Here is a 26,031-nt window from a genome sequence, read left to right as displayed (position 1 = left end):
CCATTTGTTTCTTTAGAACTGAGTCTCTCTGCTGCCAACCCCACCAGCGTCCCTAAGGGCAGGTTGGTTTCGTTACCATGGGTCATTTTGAAAGATGGCATCTTTGCTGAGGGCACTTTCAGCTTCGCTGCCACTGAGCCAACAGGAGATGGCAGCCAGCCGTTGTGTGCGGAACTCTCTGCAGAAGAAGATTAGTTGTCGTTCCCTGCTGAAGAAACTTGCAGTTACCAAGACCACTGCCAAAAAATAAAGATTAATCCTCTTAAAAAAGAGAAAAAAAAAAGAAAAAAAGTCTTCAACTGTAGCCAGTGCACCAGGTTTTAGTGAGTCTGAAGTGGGCAGTTTGAAGCATCTCTGTTATCCCATTAATAAGATCATTCAGGACACACAGAACAGTCTGACACCAGGTGCTAAACTTCTTAAAGGAACCATTTTAAATTAATTTTTATTCAAAATAAGTAAACAAATTACTTGGAAATGTTCCGAAATTTCATTCTGTGCTCAAAAAGTAAGAGCTTGAACGTGGAGGAAAGTATGCTGTGTTCCTCATACATAAACCAGTGGTGGAATACCTGCTTTACGTGCAAAACAACTCCGCTTCAGTAACGGAGCCACCTGTCTGCTCGTTCCTCCTAGAGCAGTGAGTCACTGGGTCATGCTCAGAGGCGGGAGGTTTTAGATTTTGTCCAAGCTTTGGTTTTATCCTTTCAAAACGTAACTATGGGTATTAATCAGTATCCATATAAATGACTAATGCTTTTTTGGAATCCAATCAGCTCTTGGCCTCAGTGAAATCTTGTGGCAGTGAGTTACACAGGTAAATTATGCACCCTGTTAAAATTATTTCTTTTTATGTACTTTAAACATTTATTTCCTTACAATTTCATCTGCTGGGCCCTTGCTCTGCTATTCGCAGAAAAGGTAAAGAAGCTCTCTCACCCATTCCCTATTTCCTCTCCCTCAGGCCTGCCAGCCCTGGGGCAGGTGATGCAGGGAAAGGCGCTGTCAGAGCAGCATGTTCCCTGGGCCGCTGCACCCCTTGCTAGTCAACAATTATTCAGTGTATACAGCACCATCCCCAGCATGAACTCTGCCAGGCAAAGTCCCTGGCCCAAGAGCTCCCAGGCGGGGAGAGCCTGTAGGGGGTGGAACAGCATCCGGCATGCCCCACTGGAGCCCGATTCTGTCACAGAGCAACAAGGAACACAGAGCCCAGAACAAGCCTGGGCCCTCATCTGTGACCCCCTGCTCCAGTTATCAGCCACTGTCTGAGGTGGGGGTCCAACCTCAAGGAGCTCCCTGTGATTCCATCTCTTGCAGCCTTACAGGGGAAGGCCAGAGATGCCGACAGACGGCAGCAGAACAGACAGCCCAGCAAGCCGGGGGAGACGGGGAGCCAGCTGGGGCACCCGCCCCAAACGCGGACCTCCCTGGGGCAGATTGTGGTGAGCAGCGCTCAGCCCGGGGTAATGGCTCCTGGCGCCAGGGCAACACCTGCCCATTGGATCTCAGCATGAAGCTACCGTCCTTGCCCAGGGGCTTCGCTTACCACCCTGCAGACTGAGCCTCCAGCAGGGGTTTATAAAGGAGATTATTTCCCAGCATGCTCAGGGGTCTTTCCCCTCTGGAACCAGCTGTTCCGGTCTCCTTGGTTCAAGGCACCCAAGGAAGCGTCACTGGGGTGGGAGCAGCCTGGGGCGCAGTGCATGGGAGGGGAGAGGCGGCGGGGTTTTAACTCCCAGTTGATGTAAAGCTCCAGACAGGCACCCACGCCACTCTGACAGACATGCCCATGTGCTAGGCTCTGCTGGAGACCAGGCTGGGGTGGGGGTGGGGGGGCAAAGAGAGCCAGAGACGGCTGCTGTTTGGCAGAGCAGCAGCGATTGTGTTTACAGCACATGGATCTCCACTCCTGTGGGGCAAAGGGAGCCCTGCTCCCTCTGTGCCCGGGTCCAGTAGGGCCCAGCTGGCCCTAGACATGCTGCAGGCTTGGGGCTCAGCTTGTCAGCTCTGCCCCTGCCCAGGTGCTGTGCTTTGCAAGGGGCAGATCTAGGTGGGTGCTGGCCTCCCTGTCTCCCTTAGGGCCCCACCCAGCCCTGGCTGTGCTGCCTGGAACGTCCCCACAGAGCGATTCTCCAGAGCAGCATGCAGAGTCCTCTCCCCCGCCTCAGGCCCCCCGAGCCTTCTCACTGCCGTCTCCACAGGTAGGTCTGGATGGAGTCAGCTGGAGCCAGAGCCTCAATGAAGCCAACGCCTGGGTCTGAGATCCCGAACGGCACGTCCGCGGAGTACCTGAGGAGGGCGAGGGGCAGAGTCAGTCTGACTGCATGACTGCCCAGCAGATCAAGCTCCACTACTGACTGCCTGGCAATGAATCGAGGGGGCTGCACCTCACCCCCAGATGAAGAGAGCAGTGCCATGCAGGCTGCAGGAGCAAGGTGAAGGGACCACACTCGCCTCCCCTGCTTGCAGGCCCCTCTCCAGACGAGGATCAGTGAATGTGACCAGCAGAGCTCTCACCCACCATGTGTTCAGTGCCTCTCCCCTGCCCCGCAGCCAGCTGCTTCCAGGGTTCCCCAGTCCCCTGGATTGTACTGCAAGCTCATGGGGACAGGGTGCGTGCCTCCTGGCAGTCTGGGGGCACCTGCTGATGCTCAGGCCAGCGGCGTGGCCCTCCTCTGCCCCCATCAGCGCAGTTCTTGCAGTGCACAGTGAGTAGCCTGGTTATCTCCAAGTCTCTTTCCTCCTCCCTGCCCCAAAGGCCAGCTCTGGGCTCCCAACTAGTTGGGGATTGGTCCTGCTTTGAGCAGGGGGTTGGACTAGATGACCTCCTGAGGTCCCTTCCAACCCTGATATTCTATGATTCTATGAACTCCCATCCCAGCACCGACTCCCTAAGCCCCTGCCCCGCTCCCAGTCTGGACGAGGCTCTCACACTCCAGGCCCAGCCACATACCTGTTCAGGACCACAAGCACGGCGGCGCCATCCGGGCGCAGGAAGGCTGCATACTCTATGTTGCACTTGCAGCTCTTCTTGGAGACAACCAGCCCGACGTGCTGGGAGCCCTCAGGGATGAACTTGCTGCACAGATAAGAGGGAGCGGTGAGCACAGGGGGAAGGAAAGCAACGGCCCCCAGAGACAACGCTGGGCCAACAAACAGAGAGGCTGCAGCCTGGGGTGGTAGGGAGCAGAGCCTGGCTCACTGGGCACTGCTGTAATTATTGGACCTAAAATTTACCCCAGTTGCGAGCTCAAGTGCAAAAAGGCTGCACCACTTCACAAGGTGTCAGAGTAACCTAGAACCCTGCCGGCTTGGACGTGAACCAGAAAATAGGTCACGTTGTTTTCAATAATTAAATTGAATCAACGGGTGCACAAAACCCAAAAGACACAAAGTAATAAAGCCCAAACGCAAAGGGCCTACTAGCATCATCCAAAAGCCATGTTAAAATGATGCAGGTTAAAGAACAGGAAATGTGGAGCCGAAAATTAATAAATCAAAATTGATGTGTCAAATGTTAGGTCTAATTGGTGGGCAAAATAATGCGGGAATAAACCAGGCCAAGACATCCATGTTTTCCCCTCGGGGAGGGGTGGGGGGGGAGGGAGGGGGGTCTTAAAAAGAAACTGGGGGGGGGGGGGGGCTCAGCTTACAGTCACCCAGCAGGCTGCTGAGCTCATCTTCCCTTGAGCCTGAGACCAAAGGAGCAGACCAGACTGAAGGCCTCGCTCTTGTTAAAGGTCCTTTGTTTTTCACCTGCGAATCCTCAGCTCTGTGGGGACCCTCAATTCCCAGCATCGCAGAGGCACATCGGCTCCCATTCTGTCTCCCTTTCCTGTTGGCTTACTTTCTGCCCCACTATCCTATGTCTGCCTCTCTCAGCTTTTCAGCCAATCCTGAAATCAATGTGCTGCATCAGCACAGCCAGATGAGAGGGGCCCAGCCCTGCCCAAGGAGAAAAGACCCAACCCAGTAATGTCCCTGCCCAGAATGTAGGCCAGGGTCCAAGCAAACAGGTGCCACGGTCAACATGGCAGCCAAAGCATCCACTGGAGATGGACCAGCCATCCAGCATTCCAAGACATCAGCAAAAGACTCATTCCCCACCCCCTTCTACCCTCTCCCCCTCCACCTTGTGCAGGCTGTCTGTTAGAATCAGGAGAAGTGAATACCCCTTGCAAAATAGCATTAACCCTTTCCTTTCCCTCAAAGAAAGGTTGTTCTAAAAACAAAAACAAAAAAATAAGATTTTGCCTCCAAAAGGAGAAAACCTTTCAAGGTTTTAATTGAGTTTGTTTCACATAATCTCCCAATTTCAGTTTCTGTATAAATGCTTCTTTTAACTTCTTGTTCTTCCTTGTGTTTAATCAACAAACTTTCAACTTTCAACCGCTACAGACTAGGGACCGAATGGCTAGGCAGCAGTTCTGCGGAAAAGGACCTAGGGGTGACAGTGAACGAGAAGCTGGATATGAGTCAACAGTGTGCCCTTGTTGCCAAGAAGGCCAATGGCATTTTGGGATGTATAAGTAGGGGCATAGCGAGCAGATCGAGGGACGTGATCGTTCCCCTCTATTCGACACTGGTGAGGCCTCATCTGGAGTACTGTGTCCAGTTTTGGGCCCCACACTACAAGAAGGATGTGGATAAATTGGAGAGAGTCCAGCGAAGGGCAACAAAAATTATTAGGGGTCTAGAGCACATGACTTATGAAGAGAGGCTGAGGGAGCTGGGATTGTTTAGTCTGCAGAAGAGAAGAATGAGGGGGGATTTGATAGCTGCTTTCAACTACCTGAAAGGGGGTTCCAAAGAGGATGGCTCTAGACTGTTCTCAATGGTAGCAGATGACAGAACGAGGAGTAATGGTCTCAAGTTGCAATGGGGGAGGTTTAGATTGGATATTAGGAAAAACTTTTTCACTAAGAGGGTGGTGAAACACTGGAATGCGTTACCTAGGGAGGTGGTAGAATCTCCTTCCTTAGAGGTTTTTAAGGTCAGGCTTGACAAAGCCCTGGCTGGGATGATTTAACTGGGAATTGGTCCTGCTTTGAGCAGGGGGTTGGACTAGATGACCTTCTGGGGTCCCTTCCAACCCTGATATTCTATGATTCTATGAACTTTAGAACGAAGGGTTTAGGTGTTGGCCAAGAAATCAAGTAAACCGAGGTCCCTCAGAGAAAACCCAGACCTCTTGGTATCTCACTTTCTGGGCTGGTCAGGAAAAGCGTTTAACACACCCGTGACTCTTTTGACCTTGGGCATTAACTCACCAGCACACGTGTACTGAGCCAGCTGTGGGCACAATCTCTGCAGTCCAAACCAGCTGACTGGGAATGCCCCAGCTCACCTGAAATGCCCAATGTGGTAGAACATGGGCTGCTTGTAGAAGAGATCCCTTTTCCTGTCCACGATGACTGGGCTGTCCACCAAGTTCTGGACCCAGTTGGGCCCCCCCTCCAGGTCCAGGGCCAGGTTCCAGTCGATCCAGCCGGAGACGAAGTTGTTCAGGTTCTGTGAGGGGACGGCAGAGATGCTCAGCTGGAGGCAGGGGACAGGGCGGGAGATGCTCCCGAGGCAGCCTGCGTGGGGGACCCGAGCGGGCCTTACCGTCAGGATGCTGTGGCTGTACTGATTCCCCCGATCCCAGCAGCCCAGGATAACGTCCCTCTCCCAGAAGTGGGACCCAGTGCAAGCCTCTGTGGCCAAGATGAAGTAATCAGGGAAGAGGTCATGGGTCGGTAACACAGTGTCCTCTATGGGAGCAATGAAATCCAGGTACCAGTGGACGCCAATACCATGGACATAGCGAGCGGCGTTTGGGTCACCCAGTACCTGGGAAGGAAGGAGAGAGGAGGAGCAGTCACTTATTGGCCTGGGCCTTCAAGACAGCAGCAGAAAGAAGGACCCAGCGACACACCCCTTTGAGAGCATACCCCAGACGGGCTCTCCCTCACAGCACAGGTCCAGCCACTCTGCTGCCCTGAGTGACACGCAGGTGCCTAGGGATCAGGCCCTATGCCAGCCAGGACACATTGTTCACGGCTCTGCAGCTGGGAACAAGTCCAGAGGCCAGGGCAGCGCGGGGTGCTGGCAGGACTGTCTCTTGGCACTCTGCTCTGCGCTGGCCCACCCAGACATTGCGAGGGAAGGCCAGGGTTTCCTGGGTGGAAAACAAAATGCAGGACAAGCCACTGCTGCTTCCCAGGAAGCCGAGATCACTCGCGGCCCAAGAGTCCCAAGGGAACAGCCAGGGCAGGAGCCCCTGCTGCTCCCGGGCTAGCCAACTTTACCCCAGCTTCATCCAGGCTGGGCATCAGGCACTTGGTTCGCAGTCAGGTCCCAACCACAGCTGGTCCCTGGAAAACCCAGAGGCTGCGTCCTCGAAAGCAGAGAGCAGGCAGATTGGGCCAAGCACCCCCAGCATTGAGAAGACTCTGCAGCCCAAGGGGAGAGCAAATGGGCCCCATGAAGGAAAGGAGACAACGGAGAGCTGGGAGCTCAGCGCCCTGGGTGGCTGGGTCCTGGCTGCCACAGACCCCAGGCACCATCACACCCATGCAGATCAGCTGAGAGCAACGGATGTGTGCTTGGGAGTCCCAAGTTGGGCAGACCATGGGATCTGGGGGGAGCCCCATGCTGGGCTCGCTATTCTTCATCAAACCCTCCTGTGCAAGCAAACCTCCCCTGGGGCCAGGGGCTGCTCTACTGCAGCCATGGCTGGTCACTGCCAGCGTCACCTCCTCAGCTCAGCTCCTGCCCGCCTAAGGCAGCCACCCATTGTCTGGGGTCTCCCCCAGGCTGCGAGGCAGGGCACAGCCTCCAGGCGCTGCTGTGATAAACAACATGAATGGGAGGGCTGGCAGCTCTCCTGGGAGCAGCAGATCGCCAAGCCAGGCGGCCAGCACAGCCATCCTCATGCTTACAGCCAGACCGAAAGGGCTAGGAAATTAGAGGCAGCTAGATAGAACCCTGCTGCCACAGCAGCTCCCTTGAGGAAGGAGCAGGGCAGCTGTCCCTGGTGGCCAGAGTGCGCTCTCTGCCCCCAGCAGCCTCATAGTCATCCAGGGGTCATGGGAACTGGCTTTGGCAGGGCTGGAGTCTTCCTGGATGTCCTGCCAGCGCCCAGCCCTTACAAGAGGGAGCACCCTGCTCAGCCTGGCGGGAACCGCTGCTCCCGCCCAGCAGGGCACACGCCAGGCACGTGCCCGTCGAGTACGCTCGGACCACAGGCCAATCCCAACACCTGGCGTCTCCCCGCAGAGCGGAGCTCATTCACGGCCAGCCCCAGCAGAACAGGCGAAGGAGCAACGGGCCCCGGCATGCAGACTCACCACTTTGGCCCAGTGGGGGAGCAGCACCCTGTTGTCATCCAGCATGATGAGCCGGATGCCCTTGTGCGAGCTGTTGGCCAGTGCCGGGCCCAGGTCCTGGGCAACAAAGTCCCGCTGGTGCTCGGCGGTGAAGCCCAGGCACTGGAAGGGGTAGTTGTTTATCAGCCCAGCTGTGGGCTCGTTCTGTGCCGTCACCGCCCAGAACGTCAAGTTGTGCTTGGCGTATTCGTCCAGGAACCTGGGGGCCGGGGATGAGAAACATTAGCAGCCCCAGCCGTGCCCCCAGCGCCCGTCCTGGGGTGCAGAGACTAGGCCCTCTGCCCCCCACCCACATGGACTGTACAGACCTCGCCCACAGTCTGTTGTTCTGCCGGCTCAGAGAGCTCACACCGACCTCTCCAACGCCCCTTCCCTCGCACAGCCCTAGGGCCAGCTGTACTCACCGAGACCCGCCCCATCCTGCCGGCTCCTCTCCCCAGGAGAGCCCCTGCCCTGCGCTGCCCTTTACCTGATGAAGTAGTTGGCCCAGGTCTTGTGATACTTGTCCCCCGGCTTCCCCTTCAGGCTTCCCTTCCCTTTCATCTCCTCGCTGGTTTTCATCCAGACCGGGGATGACCAGGGACTGGTGACCAGGGACAGCGGCTTCTTGGACAAGGCCATGGCTCGGTGGAGAATGGGGATCTGAAGGGACAGAGCAGCAGGACCAGCTCACTGTGCGCCACAGGGGTCTCAGGAAGGAACGTGCCTAGACACACCGGTCCCCTGGGGGCTACTCTCTCTCAGGAGAGCAGCAGTGGCAGCTCAAGGGCTGCAGACGCAGAGGGGAGCCTAGAAAGGCTGCAGGACAGGGGAGCTCCCCTTTGCCATGGTGCCCAGCATAGACGGGACTTTCCCCTCACAACGTCACAACTCGTCACGCAGGAGGGGCTGGAAGACGCCTGCCCTGCAGGCCAAGGAGCGTCTAATGGAGACCCAGAGCAATGGCTGAGGGGTGAGTGCCATCAGGGGGTGGGGGGTCAGCCCCAGCCCATGATGGCCACAGAAAATACCCCAGATGAGGTGGGGCCTGGGAGCTCGATCGGAGTGCAGAAAACCTGAGCAAATTGGGACTGGCCGCTCCCCGCTCCCTGGGGCCCCCTTCCCGCTCCAGTGCAGCTCACTTTCAGCTTTGTATCCTCATCCTTCAGGCCAAAGTTGAGGAGCTGGTAGTCGTAGGGGGTGTCGTCGTAGCTGTAGGGGTGGGTGGAGAAGTCACAGCTGGCCATGGGAATGCGGAGCAGGTTGTACTCGATCCCTGTGGGACAGGAAGGAGGGGACCCGGTGTCACAGGAGCCAAAGCAGCAGGTCCCAGTGACTACACGTGGGGACAGAGGGCCTCAGGCTGCAGGACGTGACGTGCAGCTCCCGAGAGCCATAAGCCCAGAGCCAGGGCCTGCCCCCTACCAGGACAGCCAGCAAGCCAACGCCATACATCACTGCCCCGAATCGGCCCCCAGTGCTCACCTTCCTCCGTGAAGTAGGACGCGAGCAGGTGGCGTTGGGTCTCCTGGGACAGGGACAGGATGTTCATCGCAGCCGAATCTGTGACGGAGCCGCCAAAGCCCTTCACTTTCTGGTACTGCTGCGCGGTGTCCAGCTTCAGCACAAGATCTGCGGGGCAGAGAGCAGCTCGGCTCAGAGCCCTGCAGCTGGGAGCAAGGGCCAGGGCCAGCGGCCAGCCCTGCCCTTGGCACCCCTAGTGCCCAAGCAGATACCTGGGGCCATGGAGTCGCTCTGGAACCTCCCCTCACTGCGCTCCAGCCGCTTGCCCACCTTGCTGCTCTCATACTTGGCGTACGTGCCCACGGCCGGGACAACAACGGGGTCCAGCGTGTCACAATAGGTGGCGTTGCATTCACACACCATCAAGTCATGGCCAAAATACTGGGGGCTGCAGGGACGGCTGCCTAGAAAGAGAGACACAGACTGGGTGAGTGCAGGGCTCCGGGTATAGTTTGGGGCTTCCCCACCCCTCCTGGGAGAGGATTCCCACCCCCCGTCAATCCCATTCCTCTGAGCTCTGGGGATGCCCCTGAGCGAGGTCCCTCCCACACGGTCCCAGGCACCCATTCCAGGTGCAGAAGGGTTCTCAGCACACCTGTTTGGTCTCTCAAACCCCAAGACTCCTGCACCAGCCAATACCCTGCTACTTCCACCCACACCGAGAAGTGCCGAGGCTGAGCGGCACCCAGGAGGGACCCTCCCCCCAGGTCACACACACGACACGTCATAAGCGCTTACCTGCCACCCCGGGCGCTGTCTGGATGAAAAGGAACCAGCCCACGATGCTGGCGCACCCGGCCCACATGGTGCCTTTCCTGCCTGGTGTGACCCCGCAGCCAGTACCAGTGAGCGCGGCGCTGGGCACCTGGGCCTGAAAGCAGGATGGAGGCTGTGAGTGTTGGGGCCGCTGGGACACCCACTCCCCACTCACTGCACCTTCAGTGGCTCCAGCCTCAGGAGCAGCCGGGCAAGCCCAGGACCACAGGGACTCCTGGAACAGCACGAAAAGAGGAGGCCGCCTGCCCAGCTCAGCCCAGCCTGGTGGTGGAGGGTGTCAGGGAGCTGAGCTGCTCTGGTAACTCCTGTCCCGATCTCTCCTTCGTGCCCTTCCGCCCAGCTGAACCCCAGGGCCACAACAAGCTGCAATTCCCCCGACTCACCAAGGCTTCCACCGTCACAGCCAGCCCCAGCCTCTCTTTTAAAGGGAGCCTTGGCTCCAGTCCCTCCCACACCTGATCTCATCTTCTCAAGTCTTGTCCCACCCCAGGCTCTTTCCCAGCCTCTTCCCAACAACTCCCCTAGTCTCCTTCAGCCACCCCGACTTTGTCCTTTCTTACCCAGCAGCCCCTGCTCCTAGGATACCAGCTGCTCCTTCCCCTCACCCTGAACCCCTCCTGCCTCCAAGGCTCACCTGACCCAGCGCTTAAGGGGTTGTAGTGGGCACCTCAGCGATCCGGTCCTATATTTACCAACTTCATTAATGATCAGAGCAGGGGAGCAGAGAGCAGGTACATATCATTCCCGCATAACACTGACCTGTTCTTTGGTGCCAGCCCCAGCCAGAGAGAATCAGGAGGCCCTGGGGCCATCAGACACCTGGGCAGGAGACTATGACAACGTGGGACTCACCCTGTGAGGACACAGGGCGAACAGCAATGGGTGGGCGAGACGAGGGGAGGAAGGCGAGAGAGGAGCTGGGTGCTGGCATAAGGACCTCATCCATCTTGCCTAGCCAGTAACACAGGCATCTTTTGCAACGGCTCAGTTCCACCTGACCTCGATTACGATGGCAGTCTTAATGAGAGATTAGCAAATGCCCAGTCATGCCAAACTACATCTGCTGCCACATGACTTCTCAGAGAGGCCTGCATTAACCCTGGTATCCTGGCCAAATTCCCACTTGGGCAATACAATGCCAAACTAGAATTGCCCTGCAATTTCAGGGGATGAAATTATTAGTCACTTTCCGTGACACTTGTTGCGCAGTTTCTCCTGGTACACAATGACTGCTGCGTTCCACCCTGGAGCTGGGTGCATTTCACTAGTAAGTACTCACTGTGTTGAGAATATGCCAAGCGCTTGGTGATGCCTCCAGCTGAAAAGCACTGTGGGACAACACACTGAAAATAAAACCAACGAAGAATTCTTTGACCCTGCCGGCTGTAGGTTAGTTCAGGCCACATGGAGAAGAAAAGTTACTTAAAATCTGGGCAACTGGGAATGTCACATTCACCTCTTGCCTGGAAATGACACCCACTCCTACCCCTGAGAACAAGCATGGTCATTTATCACGGCTCAAGACTCACTCTGGTTTAGGCTGCTGAGAATTCCCTTTTCCCCAGGAGACGGATTTTGAGAGGATGAGGCCATGGAATTAACTCACCTTTACTGTGATTATCTTTCCTGTGGATTCCACGTCAGGATTAAAATTATGAATTTGAAAGAGCCTAGATCAAAGCTCCGGCCCTAGCCCTGATTGACTGCATGGCCCCTGCTCTTGTCTCCACAGGTCCTTGGGGCAGGGACGGGGCCCCGGGTCTCCTTCTAATTCCATAAAGGGCCTGGGGTGCGAAACAGAGATTGGGCTAAAAAACGAGAACCTGGCTGGCCCCACCCCCTAGTTCAGGACCCACACACATGCCCTGGCACAGGGAGGATGAGGGGAGGGGCTCAGAAAAAGCCCTGACACAAGCCTGACCGGCTGCGCCAAGCAGCTCCCCCGGGGCTGGCTGGACGGGCCCCACGCACTCAGCCCAGGTGGGGGGCGGGAGGGGGCGCTGCAGACCCCGTGGGAGAGGCTCCAGGCCCCGGCCAGGCAGGACGGACCCTGCCTAGCACGGAACCGCGGCAAGCGGGGGCGGCAGCTGCCCCCGGGGCCGGGCGCCCCGCACCCGGCTGAGCAATGGGGCGGCCCCGCCTGGCAGGGCGGCTCACCGGGGGCGGCGCAGCGGATCCTGGGCCAGAAGCCGCCGCCCCAGGCCCGCGGGGGAACCCAGGCGTCCGGGGCCCGCCCACAGGCTCCTGCGGCCACTCACCGGGGCCGGCAGCGGCGGCTCCGCGGACGGGCGTGGACCGAGAGTCACGTGACGGCGCGGTCACCTGACCCGGCCCCCGCGCCTGCGCCCGGAGCCGGGCCGGGCCGGGATCGCCCGGGGCGGAGCCGAGCCGGGATCGCCGGGGGCGGGGGCGGGGGCGGGGGCGGGGGCGGAGCCGGAGAGGGCCGAGCCGGAACCGCCTGGCCGCGGAGGGAGCCTGGGGCCGAGCCGGACTGAGCTGAGCCGAGCCAGGCCGAGCCGGAATTGCCTGGCCGCGGAGGGAGCCTGGGGCCGGGCTGAGCCGAGCCAGAATCACCTAGCCGCAGAGTGGGCTGAGCTGAGCCAAGCCGGGCCAAGCCAGAATCGCCTGGCTGCGGAGGGAGCCTGGGGCCGAGCCGGGCCGGGCCGGGCCGAGCCGGAACCGCCTGGCCACGGAGGGAGCCTGGGGCTGGGCCAGGCAGCCTGGCCTGGGGGCTCCGCCAGCCCGTCACACCCGAGTTCCAGGGGCGTGGGGGCTCGGTGCACCCTGCTGCTGTCCAGCCCACAGCAGGGCAGGCATGCAGGGAAGGCAGAGCGTGTCCCTGGGGCACAGAGGACATGGAGCCTGGGCTGCGGAGCTGAGCCGCAGTGTTGGCTGCGGAAGTGCAGTGCCCTGGGAGCAATTGGGGAGGCCAGCAGCCCATGCCCCCCTGCCCCCACTTGGTGCTGGCACCCAGTCCCCCCAGCGGGTTAGTGCTAACAAGCTGGCCTAGGCACTGGTGGGAGAGGTTGGTACAATGGGGGAGCTGGCAGGGCCCTGCCTGTGAAACACCCCTTCACCTACACCCAGGACCCTCAGTTCCGGGAGCGGCTCCTCCCTACAGCTGAGAGATCCCCTTAGAAAGGCAGCGAGAGGTGGCCGAGGGCAACCGAGGCAAACAACCCCAGGCTGCCAGCAGAGACAGCACAGGTTCCCCGCCCTAGCCCCACTCTGCACCTGTCCCGGTGTGCACCCTGGAGAGCTACGTAAAGGTTCCTTATAACTCCACCAGCTACCCTCTAACCTTCAGCTGAAGCAAATCAGCCCCTGCACCCCCAGGACCAGGGACCATCTCAAGTTGGCATGGCGCTCACTATCCAACTCTCCCATCCCCGTGTCCAACTCCCCTGACGTGGATATTCTCTCTGGCGCATGCGCCTGCAGTTCCTCTCAGATGCCTCTTCCCCACAGCTTGGCCCAGCAGCCTACACTGCCCCCCCTCAGCTGCGAAGTTTCCCCAGGGAGCATAGAAGCTGCTGGTGGTAGCCCAGGCCCCGGGGCCTCTCAGGTGCACAGTGAGGGAAGCACTCTCTCTTCTGGCTCGTGGTAGCGGCTCCTGCCCACTCGCAGCTGGGGAAGCAGAGCCTAGGAACAAGGCTCCTAAGAGACAGCCCAAGCCTCCAGCCAAATGCTAGAGTGGGGCTGGAGCTGGGAGGGACTGACCTCCCCCTATGCACGTGTGCACCGAACAGATCGACCTATAGAGTGCAGGCTCATAGAATGCAGGACAGGCTAGGACCTTCAGAAGTCACCTAGTCCAGTCCCCTGCCCCGAGGCAGGAGTAAGTATTATCTAACCCAGCCCTGACGGGTTTGTGTAACCTGTTCTTCAAAACCTCCAGTGACCGCGATTCCACAACCTCCCTAGGTCATTTGTTCCAGTGTTTGACTCAATGCACACACCTCCAGCTGCACAGCCCTCTCACCCTGTGTTCAGACATATGCCTCCATCCGCACGGCCCTCAGACCCTGTGTCCAGATGCACGGCCCTCTCACCCTGTGACTAGACGTGTGCCTCTATCTGCACGGCCCTCACACCCTGTGAACACGCGCACGCCTCCATGCACAGATGCGCCCCCCCAGACACCTGCAATGAACAGATATGCCCCACACAGGCAATGCCTGAATGGGGCCATTGTCACTGACCCAAAGAGAGGCTTGTCTTCTTTCCCATGACAGGTTAGCAAGAGCCCCAGGGCTCCTCTCCCCACTCTCCTGGACTGAGCCAGAGCTCTTCCCAGCTGTAGCGTGGAGGCAGCTGGTGCAGGTCCACTGCAGGCCGGCAGGACATGAGGCAGCCCAAGCTGGCTCCTGGGGGTGTATAACTTTATTTGGTTTCTTGTATAAGTGTCAGTGCAGCTTAAAGAGCCTGCAGTGGAGACTCCCTGCAGGAGTTCCCAACATGCTTCCCGAGGTAAAAAGAGTGCAACCCCCACCATCCCAGAGAGGGGAGAGCTGCGTCGCACATGCGGCATACAAGCAAAGGCATCAGCTGGCGGGGAGGAGGAGGGAGAGGCTGCCAGAGCCCAGGGATGGGAAGAGCCTGGCTAGGGCTTGGGGGGAGGGGGAGGGGGAATGGGCACTTAGTGCACAGAGGGGTTTAGTTCTGCCCCTAAACCTTGTGGAGCAGATTGACCCCAGCTTCCTGAAGCCCTTCTCCGGGGCCTAGGCCTTTCACTGGTCATGGCCGCACTCTCAAGCCAGAGTTCCACCATAAGATCCAGGCCCACAGCTCAGGCCAGCCCAGGATGGGGAAGGGCTGGGGAGATGAGATGAGCTGGAGAAGGGGACAAAAGGGAAGGTCAGTCTCTATGGGAAGGGGCTGCAGCCTCTGCTTGGGGGCTGTGGACCTGCCTGAAGATAAGGGCAGTTGTGGGGAAGCCCAGCATAGCCTGGCCTGGCTTACCGTGCCCCTCCTTCCCCCACTCTAGAAAGGGTTGCACAGCATCTGAGGAGAGCAGGGCTGAGCTGGGCTCAAGCCTACAATCTCCCTGACACAGACGGCCCTGTGAGGCAACCTGGCCAGCCAGCAAGCATTCCCTGAATGCAGGGGCCAAGCGAGGCCCAGGCCTGTCATGGGAGGACATCACCGTGCACATTGAGCCCAGCTTTCTCGCCCTGGGAACCATGTTAGCGTCTGGACCAGCAGACTGCAGCGAGGGCAGCGGGACCAGGCTCCGCCCCTTCTCTTGGGTTATTAATACAAGGAGGGCCTGTGTGGACACACACAGAAATAGCCCTGTCCGATATACAGCAAGGGCTTGGCCCCAGGAACACCCCGTGTCACCCCCACAGGCGACGCTCCAAAGCTTGCTGGCCCCTCGGAGTGAGCACGGGGGCACGCACTGCCTCTCAGCACAAAGCAGGCTGTGTCCACGCTCACCAGTTTCCACTGCAGTGCGCAGACTGCAGCACCTCCTCCTTCCCAGAGTCCCGAGCAGAGATCCACCGAACCAGGCCCCAGTGCTCTGCCCTTGGCGGTCTGTGTGGGTCCTCAGCTTGTCCCACTGTCACCTAGCAGCGAGGAATGTCTGCTGGGAATGAGCCAGCCCGTGGCCCCTCCCCAGCACCCAAGGGAAAGTTCGTGCTGTGGACCCCAGGCAGAGAGAGCCTGATGCTGGTGGAGACTCCCAGCTGGGCTGGGGTATGAGAGGCAAGGCGGAGGGCAAGGTGGCGGCTCCCCTCAGAGGATGCTCTCCTTGTAGACCCCACTGAGGCTGCGCGGACGGCTGCACTCCAGCTGGCGGGCAGACAGGAGGCGACGCAGCGAGGAGGTGGAGCTCAGGTCCCCGCAGCTCTGCAAGTGAATCCCTTCAGGCAGCGCGTGCTCTGCTGCCTGCCACAGACTCCGAGGCACCTGGCAAGCCACAGCGACAAGGGCAGAGGTGAGGACAGCAGGGCACTGTGTGCTGCGTGTGCAACACCTGCCCCTCGCCTTCTCCAGGCTGGAACTGGAGCAGGACTGCCCCAGAGCTGCAGCCCAGACACACTGCGCTTCATGCACCAGGGAGAGGCCGGTGTTTGGAGAGCCCATGGCCTGGCTTCTCTCCTGCTACTGCGCCTCTGGCTAGTAGCTGTAATGGGCAAAGGGCTTGGGGGGATGGGGGGATGGGGGAAGGTGTCTGGAGTGCTCCGTGTGAGGGTAGGAACCTTGCCACAAGGGCACATCCAGGAGAAGCCCTGCCAGGCAGAACAGCCCTCAGCAAGTGCAGAGATGCAGACTGGAGGGGTGGGGACACCCCATAGGGGAGCCCTGAGAGCCCAGGGAGCAGGCACCTTCCCCCCAGTCACCCCTGAGCAGATGGAGGCCACAGCCACGGACTGAGGGCAAGGAGGCAGCCGGCCCTGGCGGGTGACAGCACGAGCAGCCTGTGACTCGGTGAGGCAGCAAGCAGAGGTGTTGCTTGCTGTCCCGGCCAGGAAGGCAGGGTAGCCTCAGAACTCCCCAGAGCAGTTCCCAGTGCACAAAGTGAGGAACAGCTTCAGGGAGCCAGGGAGGGATCAGAGCTCTCCAGGACCAGTGAACAGTCTCCTGGGCTCAGGCCCATCAGGTCTCGCACGGCGGCTTTAAGCTGCCAAAAGGGGCAAGCTGTGACTTAGCATCATCCAAGGGACAGAGCCGCCCTGGACTAGGAGGGGAAGGTCAGTGCACTAAAGTCTCAGCTCAGATGCCAGGATCGTGACCTAAAAACTTCATCAGAGAAGGGAGCCTAATTGCAGGCTGGGGAGATGGCTGCTGGAGGAGGAACGTCAGCACGGATGGCTTGGAAAGGAGACTGCAGGGGAAGAGGGCTGGTCACATGCAGCAAAGGCATGTACTGAGCCAACAAGCTGCAATTACAGACCAGCCAAATCCTAGAGTTCCTGGGGACTGTTACCCAACGCAGGCTGGGTCCTTCCAGAGCCTCCCACACGGAGCAATGCAGGCAGCACTCACCGACCTTCACTAACCTGGGAGCAGGGAAGGGTCATGGGCCCTTTTTTACAAGTGGCTAAACTGAGGTGAGTCAGTGGCAGAGCCAGGAGCACTGTAGGACTCAGGAGTCCCCTGCTCCCAGCCTGGCCCGGGACCATAGTGACACAGAGCTCCAGAGTGCAGAGCCACATCCCGACCCTACACATCTCACTGATGGGGGGCCCATCCCAGGCAAGAACCGACAGAGAGAAACAGGAAGGCCCCCAGCTCCTCCAGCCCAGTGGAACAAGGGGCAAATGCTCCCAAAGCCCAGGGCATGCAGGGAGCCCCCGAGAGACCCTGCTCAGAGAAAAGGGAGGGGCAGCTGAGAGCGCCAAGGCAGTGGGCAGGTGTTTGCTGTGGCTATGGCAGCCCAAGGGCCAGTGTGGCCTGGGGGAGAACATACGGAGGGTCACGTCTCTCTCATGAGCTCACTGCTGGGCACCCAGCCAGGCAAGCATAGAGAGAGGCTGGGAAGGGTTAATAGGCTGACTCTGCAGCAAGTGGCTCCAGGATGCCATCGCCCAGCAAGAAGGAAACTGGGAGCTCCCAGTCAGGCAATCTCCCCAGGGTAGGACAGGTGCAGGGGAGGCCGAGCTAGACAGGACTGGGCCTGGGAATGCCTGTAGGGGACAATCCAGGCCCGGGCCCAGGGGGATGGGCAGCCTGGGGCTTGCTAGCGCTTCTCAGCTGCCCTGCACGCAGAGCGTGGCCAACATGGAGCCCCTACCTGTTTGTGGCCCTGGGAGCTGTGCCCAGCCGTCTCCACGCCAGACACCAGGCTGCGCTTGGATCTCTGCAGGAACCTGGCCACCAGCCCCCGGGTACCACGACAAACCTTCAGGTCCCCCAGGGAACGTGTCGCTGCCTTCGACAGCCGCTGTGTCACCTTCTTGGGCACTGGGACCTTGTTCTTCCTGGCAGAGGCGGCCCGGAGGAGCGGGGGTGAGTCGCAGTGCGAGAGCCGGAGTAGGCAGGCTTCAGAGCACAGTCCTGTAAGGAGACTGGCCTGTGAGAACTGCGGCCTCAGGGGAACGCAGTGGGGATGGGAGAAAGCACAGGCCGCATGGGGCCCCAGAGGCTGTGGCCAAGAGGCCTAGGGCTGCTATGCACTCTGGGGGGGGTGAAGGGCCTCCCTATCGAGCCAGCCTCTCCCAGCAGGGGATGCTCTAGGGCAGGGGTCGGCAACCTTTGGCACGCGGCCTGTCAGGGAAAGCCATAGGCTGGCCGGGCCGCTTTGTTTACTTGCGGCGTCCGCAAGTTCGGCTAATTGCAGCTCCCACTGGCCGTGGTGCCCCGTCCCAGGCCAATGGGGCCTGCGGAAAGTGGTGCAGACCAAGGAACGTGCTGGCCGAACCTGCGGACACTGTACTGTAGGTAAACAAGCCGGCCCGGCCCACCAGCGCTGACGGGCTGCTTGCCAAAGATTGCCGATCCCAGCAGGGGGCACTACAGCACGCTGCTAGGCACTCCCAAGTAAAGGGGTCACTCATCAGCCCCCCAGTGATATCCAGCCCATCCCCCAGGTCGCGTGTCAGACACTCATCCTGAACCTGACTCTGCCCTGACCTGTGTCTGCAGAAGAGTTGGATGCATCATCCTCCAGTGCTTTGGTATAAAGCAGATCCCGGAAGTCGGCTGGAAGGAGAAAGAAGGCAAGGGGTAGATACTCAGGCTCTACCCTCCTCCTGCCCCAGATCCCTTCACATGACCATGCATCAACCCATCAGTTGCACGCACCCGTTCCCTCAAGGAAGCAGTGTGCATGGGCATGCCATCGCGCACACCCCAGCCCCTGCATGGGCCATGCGTGCGCACCCACTGCCAAGCCTGCACAAGTCCCCTGACATGAGCTGCATATCGATCCGTGCACCAATTCCACTCGGTGCCTGCAAACCGCACCCACCCACCCGATCAGTGACCACTGACCAGCAACCCCTGGAACACCCCTGGAGGAGCGTGAATGGTCCATCCCCCACCCCCAAGTGCATTAGTGAGAACAGACTGACATGGGCACCAACGCCAGCCCGGCTCCCCCGGCCATTCCGACCTACCAGGATCACTGGCAACAGCAATGCCAGGGTCGCTGTGCGACCGCATGAGCGGCCGTCGGCTCAGGCCCCGGGCTGGGGCCAGCAGGCAGGATGTCTCACTGTTGCGTCGCTGATGATGGCGGTGACCGTGCTCCGGATACAGGGAGCCGGCGTAGCTGATGCCCTGGTGCTCTGGCAGCGAGCTCTTGCCCTTGAGTCGCACCTCAGGGAAGCAAGGCCCAGCGCAGCGAGCCAGCCCTTCCAGACGATTGCAGCTGTGGGTCACGGCCCCGCCTGTCTCCAAGAGCCTCTCGTAACTGGGGCCAGGGGTGGAGCAGGAGTAAGAGCGCTCCCCCCGCACCCGGGGCCGGGGCATATCCTCGAAGGGGCCCTGCAGGCCCAGCGTGGGGCTGCGGGGGTGGTGGCCGCACTGCATGCAGTCCACGCTCAGGCAGTAGTCCGCACGGCTGCGCTGGATGGAGCGGAAGAGGACATAGTCCACCGAGCGCATGGAGCCCTGCAGCTCCAGCAAGCAGGAGTCCTCGGAGGGACTGCTGTCTCCGGGGACGTCGATGAGCTCGGACATGACCAGGGAGCCGCTGTCCATGGACACTGCAAGGCACGCAGGCAAGGCGGGATGCACAGGGCTCTCTGGGAGGGATCGGAGCATATTCCCAGGGTACCTGTGTCTTGGGAGTACCTATCCCAGCCCTGCTGGGGGACCAGCTCACAGGCACGGGACTCCCAGCTCCACCCCTACTGGGCACATGCCACTGTCCTCCCACCCAGCCCACAGGCACCCATATGGTGCTCACCAGGACTTTGCCCCCACCTCTCCAGCCCCCATCTCCCACCTAGTCATGGGCAGAGTTGGACACAGGCCGCTCCCTCCTCCCTGGGCCCTGCCCCCAGCTGCTGCCCAAGGACCCTGTTACCTTCCCCGCTGAGCACCATGGAGGGGACGTGGTCACAAGTGCAGCCATGTGACGGATCCGTGAGCTGCGAATCGAACAGTGTGGCCTGCAGGGTGGGCACAACCACATCACATCACAGAACCATAGGCAGGGCGTACGGGCAGGGAGATGCTGCATGCTAAGCTCTCCCCCCAGCCAGTGCTCCTGCCCGCCAACCCCACAACACCTCTTGCTGGGAGAGGCTGGCACTGGCATAGCCAGGAGCTCCCGCACAGCTGGCGCTCCTGCCCTGCGCCCCTACAGCACCTCCTGCTGGGAGAGGCTGGGGCTGGAGTAGCTATGGTAGATTTAGCACAATGTATGCAGGGTGCTGTAGCTGGGTTGGTCCCATGATGTTACAGAGACAGGGCAGGTGAGATAAACTGCTACCTCCCCCACCATCTCTCTACCACCACAGTGCCGTCAGTGATAGGCTGAGGAGACAGCAGCAAGGATGTGCTGCTCACCCCCGGGCCCGCCTGGAGTCCGTTACAGCTCCTCCATCCCCTCACCCAGCCCAGCTTCTCCCTCACCCGTCACTCTGTGGTTTTACCGGGGGTACCCTGAGCCTCTGGTGAAAGGACTGGGCCAGGCACCGCCTGCTCCTTGCCAGCCCCACCTCTCTGAACAACCGCCCAGCTCTGGGCCTGGCCAAGCCGAGAGCCCCTGGGCTCCTTACCTGGCTGCCTGCCCGGAGTCCCATGACAGTCTCGTAGGATGGGGGGAAGTCGGTGGGGTAGAGAGGCACAGGGCTGTCCATGGAACCGTTATAGGTGATGCTGTGGGTCCACACAGGAAAGGGGCATCAGCCACAATGGGGCGCCAAACCTCCCATAGAAGCAGCCTAGTGGGGTCCAGGCTGAAACCTGCCCGGAGCAACCCCTGGGTCCCCCACAAGCCCTGCCCTGGCCTCCCCCTCCCTACCTCTGCCCCCAACCCCAGCTTGGCATCCCCCAGCCCCACCTCAGGCTCTCCCCTCACTGCCCTCCCCTGCCCTGTTTTCTTGCTGATCCTGTGTGTCCCTGAGGTCCCAGCACCTACAACTCAGCAATGGGCTTCCCCCCTGCCTCAGAGCCCACCCCACTGCCCTGCCCTCCGGCACTGCACTCTCCTCCAGTGTGTTTGTACCTCTGGGCGTCGGTCTCGGAGCTGCAGGTGTACTCCGGCGGATAGTACGGGGGCGGCGGCACCGGGGGCACAAACTCCTCGAAGTCCATCATGTTCTGCAGGAAGGGGTCTGGGGGCGACGTGCACTCCAGGGTCACCGAACTGGAGCGCTGCGGGGCCAGCTGCAGGGAGAGGGGAGTGAGAGGGGAGCCTGCCAGCACTCTGGGCCAGGTGCCTAGGTGGGGGATGGGACATATCCCTTTCCCCTGCTGTTGGCCCTACTCACCCAGAGAAGTATCAGGGAGCAGCTCCAGCGCCCAATAGTCCCCGTCCCTGCATATTGCACCACTGCAAATGCCAAGGAGCTGCTGCTTGTGTCCCTGAGGAACAGGCAAAGCATGGGGACCATGGGCAGGGGACCCCCTGGGTGCAAGGAGATTTGAGGGCAGGATCCAGTCCCCTCCAGGTTCTCTCCAGCATCCCCAGGGCCTGACCCTCCGACCCCAGGCTCCTGTGAAGCAGGAATCCTCTGGGAGAGGAGCCGCAGGCCGGGCCAGGACTCACCACATGGATAATGTCCAGGGAGAAGATCTGGATGCAGCACGTGACAGCAGAGAGTGTGCAGACAATGGTGGAGAAGATGGTCAGGCCACAAACACTGAATAGAAGATCCTGGGATGCAGGGGAGATGGGAATGAGCCCCAGAGATGCTGCTCAGAGAGCCCCCCCAGACACCGAGCCCCCCGTCCCAGTGCAAAGAGCATAGGGAGCCCCCCCAGACACCAAGCTGCCCCATTATGCAGAGAGCATAGAAAGGACCGCCCCCCAGACACAGCCAGCCCCCCAGACACCAGCACCCCCCACCCCAGTGGAGAGAGCCCCGGTCAGGCTCCAAGGCCCCCCCGTCTCTCCCACAGAGAGCCCCTGCAGAGTGCAAGCCTCCCCACCTGCCCAGTGCAGCTGGCCCAGTTACCTTCAGAGCCATGCGGACGCTCCAGCAGTCAGGGTTGGGGAACATGGTCAGTATCTCGCCCTGCCTGCTGCAGGCGGGGCCCATGGACGGGTACTCAGAGCGGGCCTGGCAGCAGACACAGGAGTCTTTCTCCTGGAGGGAGGAGAGACCCAGAGTGAGCAGGGTTGCCAATTTTGGTTGGATGTATTCCTGAAGGTTTTGTCACATGGCATAATCTTTAATTAAGATTAATCTTCAATTCCTGGAGGCTCCAGGACAATCCTAAGAGTAAGGGATGGCCAAGCCCCCTGGGTCCAGACACAAGGAATCCTGCAACTGCACCATCTGCCCTGCCAGTAGGTCCCAGGGAGACCCAGCCAGTAGGTCCCTTCCCCAAGAACCAGCCCCAAGAACTGTCCCAGCCTAGCCTCCCTTCGAGCAGCTGGGATACTAGCCCCTCCCTCCCATGGGCCCACTGCCCTGCCCCAGGCACAGAGGCTAAGCCCACTCCGCTCATCCACAGGCATTGATGTGCAACCTCCCCAGGCGTGCCCACTTCCCAGAGGGGCTGTCACCCAGCCCCAGGAGACAGAGTCCCTCGAAGGGCTGGGCCGGGCCTTACCCTAGTGCAGGCCTCCAAGGACTTCACCAGCTGAGCGTTCTGGCAGGAGAGGATGGAGCCGGCGAGGCTCAGCATGACACCCAGCACGGAGAGCAGCGTGAAGAAGGTGATCTGCAGCCAAGACAGACAGAGGCCATGAGCTGGGCAGGCATGTCGGGGGAGTGAGAGGCAACAGGCCAGCGTGCATATTAGAAGCCAGCACACGTGATACACATATGCGTGCACAAGGGATTGCCTTTTCACTCTGCCCTCCCCATCCTGGTGCAGGGCGGGGGAGAAGCAGGTGCCTGTGGTGGCCCATGACAGAAGCTGGGTGAGGGGCTGGGCCCTAGCCTGGGTCAGTGAGGACACCCACAGCCCACACACAGGAGACACCTACCACCAGGGTGAAGGGACGTTTCCAGGAGACGATGCCGATGAGCCCGGACAGCGCCAACTAGGTGGGACAGAAGAACAGGAATTACAGTGGGAAGGAGAGAGGAGGGGCAGGAGGCCTGAGACCCCCACAGGCCACGAATCCTCCTCCGAGCCCTGCAGCCCACAAAGCTGGTCCCAGAGGGATTGGGGCCAAGGCCTAGCCTCGGGAGTGGGGCCCATCCCGGGCAGCGGCAGCAAGGCCAACAGGCAGGAACCAGAGGCCAAGGGAGCTGAGACAGCTTGAGGAAAGTGCTGATTCAGGGCACTCTGGAGAGCCCAGGGCCTGCAGGCAGCTCTGAGCCAGCCAGCAAGACCGTAGCCAGGCATCCCCCAGCAGGGGTCTGTGCTGATGGAGCAGGCAGGAGAGGTGGGTCCAAGATGAGCTGGGGGGAGGGGGGTGTCAAGTGTCTGGAACACAGGGCAGGGATCCAGGAGCTGCTGAGGGCCTCTCCCAGCTCCCATAGGCCTGCAGCCCCATTGGTAAACCAGGGACCATCCTGAATCCCTGGAGTTGTAAGGGGGCATTAAGGTCTGTTGCACACCCTCTCCCCGGACGAGGGAGGGCTAGGGCTAGGGCTGATGGCCTGGGAGATAGGGGAGTAGGAGCTGGCCTGGAGGAAGTTCAACAGGAAGCCAGTTCAGGGGGATTTGCCCCTAGGCCAAATTCCCAGCCCTGTCACTAACCAGTCTTGGTGCCTTGGACCAAGAAGGGCAGGAGGGGCATGGGGGGGAATGCATTGCTGAGAGTTATTCTGGAAACTCTCCTAGCCAACAAAAGCCAGAAGGGAGGAGTTCCCCCCGACCCTCTCCCCCAGCCACACAGCAGCTGGCTCCCACCCAACTCCCCAACCAGCTCCCGGAAAGGCCAGCAGCACACACAATTGGCCACCCAAGGCCTGGGCCAGCACCTTGGAGCTGCCTAGGGACTCCCCACTTTCCCTGGAGACGGCAGCTCCTTGTCTGTGAGAACCAGGAGACTCACCAAGAAGCCGGCCCAGGAGGGGCAGGAGTGCCGGACCTTGGTGGAGGGTGTGATGGTAGCTGCCACAAGGCTGAAGGTGATGACGAGGATACCCAGGATGACCTGAATGAAGCCCAGCACCAGCAGAATCTGCAGCCAGGTCCTCTGCACTCGGAGATGGGTGAGGCTGCGGGAGGAGCGGCCAGTCAGGGAATGGCTGGAGTCACTGGGAGATGGCATGACTCGTTTCCAGGTCAGGAAAAGACGTAGTCCTGGCCCAGGTTGTGCAGGGGAAGCCTGGTGCAGTTAACGGAACTGATGCCAAAGGGAGCAACAGTCAGGACGCGGGGCTGGCTGGCCTGCCCAGAACAGCAGCCGGGACCAGACCAAGCGACGCTTGCTTTTCTGGCTATCTGTGCAGTTTTTGTTCTGCTCTCTCTGTCCCTACTGCTCTGAGCTGGCCATGTGCTGCCCCATCCACCCTGGAGCTGGGAGGGGGATTCTAGGTCAGGCAGGATTGGGGACCCTGTTCTCTGAGTTTGGGGTTCGCTGTACCAGCCCCAAGTGCTTTGGGAGTCTAGAGCCACCTCTTCTCAGTCACAGAACAAGCTGCCCTGGGATCCCTCTGTCTCAGCATCCTGCCCTGGGGGGAACATCCAGCTCAATACTCCTCACCAGACACGGAACAGCTTCCCAGGAGCTGAGTGTCCCGCTGCCTTCTGCCATCCCTGAAAGCAGCTCCAAGGACTGCACGGAGCTAAGGCTAGAGGCACCCAGGGTCAGATCTGCAGGTGAATGCTCTGCTCCGTAAAGACACAGAGACGTGATGGGAACGGCCCTCTCCAGGCCAGGCCTCTGAAACCGGAGCAGCCAGGCTCGATGGGAAAGAAGTCTCATCCACCTTCCCAATTGGGTTTAGGAGCATCCTCAAATCCAGCTCTCCCCAGGGAGTTTGAAGTGAGGGTCACAGACCGGCTGGGGAGCACTGGGTGAGGAAAGAGCCGTTCACCCCTCTCCCAGTGAGGGGTTCTCAGGCAGCATTCACGTGCTCCCAGCTTCCGCTACCTAGAACAGGCTAAAAACAGACCAGGGTTCCCCAGCTGAGAGCTCCGGCTCCACACTCACCAGACAGCCTTGCTTAGCAGGGACTTGCCCTGCTACCATCCCCACTCCCTCAGACCTAGGGACTGAGCTGGGGTTCACTTGACTTGAACGCTAGGACGGGGTTTCAATCCCCCAAACACCCTCAGGTTGACACCTCTGCAGCAGCCGAACAAAAGCGGTGGGGGAGAAGGGGGAAGCCCAACAAGCAGGAATCCTGCCAGGCAGATCTGAGCGTGGAGTCAATTAAACGTTATCCATAAAAGCCTGGGGTGCAGCCGAGTGAGGGGTTCGAGACTCCCGGTTACCGCCGGCCACACGGTGCCCCTAGTCCCGGGCGGCTCGCAGGGCGCGACAGGCCGCTTGCCCCATCTCCGGCAGGCGGGGTGCTCAGGCGCCAGGCAGACAAAACTCAGGGGGTCCCGGGAGACGAACGAACAGAGAGGATCCACCCGGGGCCGGGGGGCTTGGTCCGAGCGGGAGGCAGCCCCGGCCGGGCTCAGCTTGGCCGGACCGCGCCAGGGTCTCGGGCGCGGGGCTGGCAGCGGGCGCGGGTGGGGACGGGGACGGCTCTGCCCCGCAGCCCTTGCCCAGGCCCCCGAGGCTGCGGCGAGGCGGGGCTCGGGTCCCGGCAGCCGGGGCGCGGCGGGAGCTGGAGCCCGCTTCTGCGCCTCGCCCCGAGCTGCGGCGGGCGCCGGCCGAGGGCGGAGCCGGGGTGTCTCCGCCGCAGGGCAGCTCCGCCGCGCATCGCCCCGGGACGCTCAGCCCGGGGCGGGGCGGGGCGGAGCCAGGGGCCACGCCCCCCGCGCTGCACCTTGGGAGTTGTAGTCTCGGGGAGGGCGGGGCCGGGGGCGCCAGCGGCGCCCAGCTGGGAGCCACGTGACCCGGCTGGGGCCCCGCTCGGGCTAGCGAGCGCCCGCGGGACCGCTGCAGCCGCCTCGCCGCGGGGGGGGGGGAAGAGAGACCCTGCCCCAGCTGTGCCCAGCACCTACGCCCTGGCTGGGAGGGGGGGCCTGCCCCCAGCTGTGCCCAGCACCTACGCCCTGGCTGGGAGGGGGGGCCTGCCCCCAGCTGTGCCCCCCCCGCAGCTGGAGCTGCCCCTGGGCTCTGGGGGAGGAGCAGGCAGATGCTAGGGATGGCCAGTGCATTTCAGGCTGATGGGGGCTGGGTCGCCAGGGAAAGGAAGGAGCTGTGAGAGCATCTGCTACTTCTGCCATAAAC

General features: G+C 60.6%; 2 protein-coding genes across 7 annotated transcripts; both read right to left on the bottom strand.

The window, feature by feature from the left end:
- Positions 1-438: 438 nt before the first annotated feature.
- On the bottom strand, positions 439-12,000 carry GBA1 (glucosylceramidase beta 1). 5 transcript variants are annotated; one of them, XM_074938766.1, is made up of 12 exons: positions 11,912-11,988; positions 10,933-10,996; positions 9,615-9,747; positions 9,089-9,280; positions 8,838-8,984; positions 8,495-8,628; positions 7,843-8,015; positions 7,335-7,572; positions 5,611-5,835; positions 5,351-5,514; positions 2,957-3,082; positions 439-2,292 (listed from the first exon to the last, which is right to left on the bottom strand). In XM_074938766.1, exons 3-12 carry the CDS (start codon positions 9,679-9,681, stop codon positions 2,187-2,189), a joined length of 1,572 nt encoding a protein of 523 aa, XP_074794867.1. In that variant the 5' UTR covers positions 9,682-9,747; positions 10,933-10,996; positions 11,912-11,988; the 3' UTR covers positions 439-2,186. The 5 variants fall into 5 exon arrangements, with proteins under 5 accessions (XP_074794867.1, XP_074794870.1, XP_074794868.1 ...); XM_074938764.1 differs by lacking the exon at positions 10,933-10,996 and adding an exon at positions 11,260-11,437 and having other exon boundaries at positions 441-2,292; positions 11,912-12,000; XM_074938769.1 differs by lacking the exon at positions 10,933-10,996 and having other exon boundaries at positions 11,912-11,933.
- Positions 12,001-15,248: 3,248 nt separating this feature from the next.
- Positions 15,249-25,304, bottom strand: ENTREP3 (endosomal transmembrane epsin interactor 3). Of its 2 annotated transcripts, XM_074938757.1 has the most exons (13): positions 24,835-25,302; positions 23,731-23,896; positions 22,711-22,767; positions 22,332-22,442; positions 21,731-21,862; positions 21,322-21,429; positions 20,779-20,939; positions 20,330-20,429; positions 19,633-19,717; positions 18,719-19,309; positions 18,234-18,302; positions 17,395-17,657; positions 15,249-15,566 (listed from the first exon to the last, which is right to left on the bottom strand). In XM_074938757.1, the coding sequence occupies exons 4-13, from the start codon at positions 22,404-22,406 to the stop codon at positions 15,393-15,395; spliced, it is 1,758 nt and encodes a 585-aa protein (XP_074794858.1). In that variant the 5' UTR covers positions 22,407-22,442; positions 22,711-22,767; positions 23,731-23,896; positions 24,835-25,302; the 3' UTR covers positions 15,249-15,392. The 2 variants fall into 2 exon arrangements, with proteins under 2 accessions (XP_074794858.1, XP_074794857.1); XM_074938756.1 differs by having other exon boundaries at positions 23,731-25,304.
- Between the last annotated feature and the right edge of the window lie 727 nt (positions 25,305-26,031).

The sequence above is a fragment of the Natator depressus genome, chromosome 24 (assembly GCF_965152275.1).
Source record: "Natator depressus isolate rNatDep1 chromosome 24, rNatDep2.hap1, whole genome shotgun sequence".
Lineage (NCBI taxonomy): Eukaryota > Metazoa > Chordata > Testudines > Cheloniidae > Natator > Natator depressus.
The sequence above is the reverse complement of the archived record's forward strand: the minus strand, read 5'-3'. Positions and strand labels throughout refer to the sequence as shown.